The sequence below is a fragment of the Typopeltis vanoorti genome, chromosome 17 (assembly GCF_054136105.1).
Source record: "Typopeltis vanoorti isolate ZY-2024b chromosome 17, IOZ_Tvanoo_1.0, whole genome shotgun sequence".
NCBI lineage: Eukaryota > Metazoa > Arthropoda > Arachnida > Uropygi > Thelyphonidae > Typopeltis > Typopeltis vanoorti.
Window position 1 is genome coordinate 48,094,024 of NC_143565.1, and position 6,397 is coordinate 48,100,420.

The 6,397-nt window shown below is 32.9% G+C and overlaps 1 protein-coding gene across 1 annotated transcript; it reads right to left on the minus strand.

Annotated features, from left to right (window-relative positions):
• Window positions 1-5,445: 5,445 nt before the first annotated feature.
• LOC150097368 (interleukin cytokine-related protein 17.1-like) lies at window positions 5,446-5,997 on the minus strand. The gene has a single exon (XM_090407653.1). It carries the CDS (start codon window positions 5,995-5,997, stop codon window positions 5,446-5,448), a length of 552 nt encoding a protein of 183 aa, XP_090263779.1.
• Window positions 5,998-6,397: the final 400 nt, after the last annotated feature.

The following is a 6,397-nucleotide window of genomic DNA, read 5'->3' on the forward strand; positions in this document are numbered from 1 at the left end:
GCTTTGTATATTAGTGTTTTTAGGCGTGTGGGAACTATGCCTTTTAACCCTGTAGAGTTTGGGAGTTATTGTTCGGAGTTTGTTTTGTAGATTGTTTATGTTGCTATTCCAGTTCATATCTGCATCGAAATAAATTCCAAGGTATCGTATTGTTTCAATCTGAGCGATTATAGTGGTTTTGCTGTTCTGTGTGTTTTTTATGTTGGAGAGTGAATGTTGGATGGTTATATATTTGTTATCAACTGGTCGAGTCAGTGGATTTTTGAATATCATTAATTTTGTCTTTTCTGAGTTTAGTTGTATGGAGATTTGGCGAGCCAGTCTGTGATCAGATTTAAGTCATGTTGCGTATTTGTTTGGGCTGTGCTTGGCTTATTATGGATGGATATTATAGCTGTATCGTCTGCGTATTGGAAGATCTTACCTTTGAGAGGTAATAATAATAATAATAATAATAATAATTATTATTATTATTTTTTTTTTTATTTCTGTGTCATGTTATATTTCTTATTATTAAGAAAAGCAACGGGAAACCGCCTTTTTCTATAATTATTCTTTCCTAGTAAAGTAGAATCGCTACCCATTAAACTAAGGAGAGAAGAAGAAGTTATATGCTAATTGGTCTCAAATAAAGGATGATTGCCATCCTGATAAGGCCGCATCATGAAAAATACAAGACACACATATAGTAGCCAAGTACGAGTACAAACTCACGTGCAGCGACAAGTACACGAAGCCAACAGGATGACTGTACTGCGCATGTCATAAAGCGTGCGTCAAGAAATCTATGAAAATCCTCTGAAATCAGTCAACTATAATTTCACTAACAACTTTCGCAACTAAGCGCAGATAATAATGTTTTTCCCAAGGTTTTTTGGTTAACACTCATTCACTTTTATCGAGTTATGTCAATGGATAAAATTGCAGGATATGGACCTTGAAAATTCCGCGTGCAATTCATGAGGTGCTTTTACATAGTGGAAAAAAATTTGCTTGGTTTAGAATACACTTTCCTCTTGTAAATCTACCATTCATTTATTTTAATAAATAGGTAGTTTTAGGTTTGTTTGATACTATTGAAATGATAAGTTTGATATGGGACATTTTTAAATCATGTTATTGAAGATGAGATATGAAACAAAAGATTCAGTCATACACGTGAATTAAATGAATAAACTACAGTTACACAACTATTAAAACAAAACACTTTGAAATACGTTTTTAAATATCTGCTTTATTTGACACAAAATATTGATTTCTCAGACTCAGTTTTAAAATTCTCTCCACTAAGAAGCAATCAAATAAATATATAAAAGAAACCCTCTGTCACTCTTATATTTTCTTTAAGAAAAGGTACACTTTCTTAAATCCTTTGGCACGCTACTACAATAAGGAAGGATTTCCGGAACGGAAATGTGAACATCGGAAGGACGGGAATTTAGCTTTATAAAACAGTACACATATTTTTTCATAAAAATAAATAAATAAATAATAAAAATTGTTCAGCGCACATTTTTAAATTCACTTATAATTCAGTCATTTATCACCTTAACAGCATTTTTAATAACAAAAATATAAATAAATATCCACCAAGAAGGGACTGCCATGCTTTTTCTTTCTTTCTTCTTTTTTTGAAAAAAAACAAACGCACAATAAAACGTGTCAAAAAAACGAATTTAAGTTATTGATTTTCTTGTTACCATATGAACATTTAGCAGTGAATTTATTATTTTATATTTATTTTTTTTCGTTTCTCTCAAACCAAAATAGTCCTTGGAGGTGTCATGTAATAATAATAAATGTTGTTTGGGAAGCAAAATTGAAATAACGAATTTTAAAATATTGTCAAATTTTAATGTCACGTTACTTTTAATAAGTAAATCTACTATTCATCAGATTTCGAGTCATAATACAAACATAATAAATTCAGTTACGTACTTTTGTTTGCTTTTCCCTAAAGAGTTAATATTTATTATATAAAAGTCAGTTTGAAAAGAATAAAATTTGAACAGTTTAAAACTCTAAGCAGGGAATTATAAACAATACAATCAGGCAACTACAATATCATTGTTCCCATGCAAATTCTGTGCATGTTCTTACAGCTTTATTGCAGTGCAGATTACTACAGTAATTTCCATCGTTTCGAAATAGTGTTTCAAAATTACGTGAATACAAACTTTGGCACTGAGTTATGGTCTTAAGTCGCAGAAGGATCTTTCTAGGGGAATGGGTCATTAGTAGACTGTTAATATGAAGAAAGGGAAAATAAATTAAATTAAAGGAGGTGGAACGGAAAAGATAAGGCGGGGTGGATTGATAATTTCTAGTTCGTTTTTTTTTTTTTTTTTTTGCTTTCTCTTTTCTTTTCTACAGACTAAGTTTAACGCTAACTGCTGGTCTCTTCATATATATATATATATATATATATATATATATATATATATATATATATATATATATATATATATATATATATATATATATATATATATATGAAGAGACCAGAATATATATATATACAGGGTGTCCCAAAATTCACACAAGATTTAAATTTAGCGCCATTTGTGCGGTAAAGTGTTGTCTACGAGAAAAAAAAAGAAATCGTGACAGCTGACAGTTCAGGGTTATTAAAAATGGAGCGCTACACGAAAGAACAACGCATTTTCATTGTTGAGCAATATTTTAAAATAATGAAGGTTTGGCAGCTACAGTTCGCAATTTTCGTACAAAATATGATCGGAATAGTGATTTAACTTGATCAACTGTGAAAAGATGAATTAAAAAATTCAATGAAACTGGATCAATTAGTGATCGTATACACTCTGGCCGTCCTTCAACAAGTCGTTCAATAGAAAACATCGAAGCAGTTCGTGAGAGTGTTGCTGAGAGTCAAGGAACATCAATTCGGCACCGTGGTGTTGAATTGGGCATTTCGAGAAGCTCTCTACAGCGTATTCTCACGAAAGATTTGCATCTTTATGCTTACAAAGTTCAATTGACTCAAGAACTGAAGCCTACTGACCACAGTAGGCTTCAATTCTTGAGTCATGTTCCATGATCCGTTTAGCGAAGAGAGTTCGTTGAACGGATTATGGAACAACAAGTGGATGCTTATTTTTCGAACAAAATCATCTTCAGCGATGAGGCTCATTTTCATCTTGATGGCTTCGGTAATCGACAAAATTGTCATTTGGGGTTCAGAAAATCCACGAGTGATTGTTGAGAAACAAATGCATCCACAACGTGTCACTGTTCGGTGCGGATTTTGGGCTGGAGGCATCATCGGTCCATTCTTCTTCGAAAATGCGGCTTGTAAGGCAATAATAGTTAATGGTGCTCGCTATCGCGACATGATAATCCAGTTTTTTGTGCCTAAATTGCAAGATATGGATATGGACGACATGTGGTTTCAACAAGACGGTGCCACATGACATACACCCCGAGAAACAATTCAATTACTGCATGAGTCATTTCCTGGTCGTGTAATTTCCCGTTTTGGTGATCAGAATTGGCCGCCCAGATCATGTGACTTAACGTCATTGGACTTTTTTCTTTGGGTTTTTTTGAAGTCTAAGGTTTATGCCAACAAGCCCACGACCACCCACGCCTTGAAGGAGGAAACTGAGCGCTGTATCAACGAAATTCAGCCACATTTATGCAAAACGGTCATGGAAAATTTCGACAAAAGAATGCGTATGTGCCAGCAAAGCCGTGGAGGCCATTTACCCGATATGCTATTCCATGCATAATCCTATACTGTATACGTTATGAATCAATAAGAAATTACAATTTTTAATTAAAAACCTGTGTTTTCTATCAAAATTACTTCTTGCGTGAATTTTGGGACACCCTGTATATATATATATATATATATATATATATATATATATATATATATATATATATATATATATATATATATATATATATATATATATATATATATATATAATAGTAAAGAAATCTGATTTTGGACAAAAATATATGAAGATTCAAATTTTGCACATTTATACAAGAAAGAGATATAAGTAATGAAAATAAAGGATTTGTTTAAGTATTAGTTACTTTCAGTGATGAAGTTTAAAAACGTACTTAGTGAAGGTTTTTTTTTTTTTTTTTTTTTTTTTTTTCACGTAACTACTACCCACGAAAAGTGGTAGTACCGTGGATTGGCTAAGGAATTCTATTATATACTTAAATATAAAGCGCCAATATGCTTCATTTCGGCGATATAAACATTATTTAAATTAAGGGGATATTAAATCCCACATTGTTTTAAACCCGAATAAGAAACTCAAAGATTAGAATCAGAGAGTTTCATGCCGAATATAGTAAACTATAAAAGTTTTGGCGATTACTAGCGTGAGCTAATGCAAGTAGTCCTAGTACGTAGTACGATCTCGAGCAACTCGCAGCAAAGGTGGTAAAGTTCTGATCTCTATTCTTGGTATTTTCCATAATGTAAAAACACATTTCCTACGAAATATATGCTGTTATTACATTATAGTGGGAGGTCACTACCTAGACCTATATATACTCTGCTGAAGAACTTATATCTGAAGAACTTATATATACTCTGCAGTAGAGTATACTCTGCTGCAGAGTATATATAAGTTCTTTTCGCTATACCCTTTTGTATCTATTTGGTCTAGCTACTGACTGATGAACCCTCAAAAAAGGCTGAAACCGGTCTGGGTAGTAACCTCCCACTATAATGTAATAACAGCATACATTTCCTAGTAAATGTGTGTTTACATTATGGAAAATACCAAGAATAGCGATCAGAACTTTACCACCTTTGCTTCGAGTTGCTCGAGATCGTACTAGGACTACTTGTATTAGCTCACGCTAGTAATCGCCGAAACTTTTATAGTTTACTATATTCGGCATGAAACTCTCTGATTCTAATCTTTGAGTTTCTTATTCGGTTTTAAAACAAATTGGGATTTAATATCCCCTTAATTTAAAATTCTATTATATATATATATATATATATATATATATATATATATATATATATTCGAAGGCAGCTAATTCTTTCATCCCCTAGAATTTTAATTTATGTAGTAAAAATATTTCTTAAATGGGCTCACACTGAAAATATTCTTTTCAGCTATCCAAGATATCATAATACGATTTTTTTCGCGTTTCATCATACATACACACCAAACTAATTTGTATTTCAAGAATAAATAAATAAAAATATCACAGTCTTTCACATAAGGATAAGGATTTCACATAATTTAATCTTTGTAAAAACGAAGGTAAAATGAAATAAATACATAAATAAACTACGGAAAATATAAGGATAAGGACTTCACATAATTTAGTCTTTGTAAAAACGAAGGCAAAATGAAATAAATACATATAAATACATAAATAAACTACGGAAAATATATCTTTTAAGTGGACTTCATTTTCAACAATTCCGTGACTCGTTGCCACTTAATCTCTTGGCGGTAGAGTTATAGTTATTACTGGTTTACCACGAGGCTCTCGGAAAAATGTTTTCACACATGCGGTCACGATTCTTTGAAATCCCTGACGATACACATGAGTGGTACCTAAGCAGCCAGTCCGCCACATTACCGGCATATCATAGACCACTTCCTCACACCTTTCACTGTTCACTGAAGTACATTTTGGCCTGCGACAAGAGCATTTGGTTGTAAATAGCAAATCTGGAATTCTGTTAGGATTGAAATCCATCTTTAGGGAAAAGGGACATTCCATTGTCCCTCGGACGGAACGCTCAACAGGAAGAATCTCATCAAGAGTGCATGACGTTGATGGAAGGTTTATTCGTCTGTAAAATTTTCGACATACGTCTATCATTAGTCGCCTCTGATGATTCGGATACAACTTAGGAAGAATATAATATAAGGATCCTTGTTGGTTACTAAACTCGTTAATCGTTCTATTAGAAGGAATGCATGGCCGAAAATAAAGATTAGGATTATATTCAGCTCGCACGCGATTACAGTTTACAGTACGCATTTTGGCTAACATTAATATATGAGCAATGCAGCATAAACACGTTTTGGTTAACATCCCGACAGAATGTTTCATTTTACTGAAAAAATCATGTAATGAGTGAACTGAATATCGATAGGCGGGTATTTATATTTGTTAATATATCCGCTTTTTTACTCTTCTGATGCAACATTGGAATTCTTACAGACCATGCAGTAATTCCAAATATGAAACCAAATTGCAAGTAGAATTAGGTATCGAGCACAGGCTACTACACCATAGATTTTCCAACTATCGTACATATGCGGGAATTCCTCTCCCCCACATCTACAATATTTAACTTGGTGCACCTTTCATTGCAGGTATTACCTGCCAACCAACTGGAAAGATTATCATCTCTAATTGTTCCGTGTATGCTTCCTCC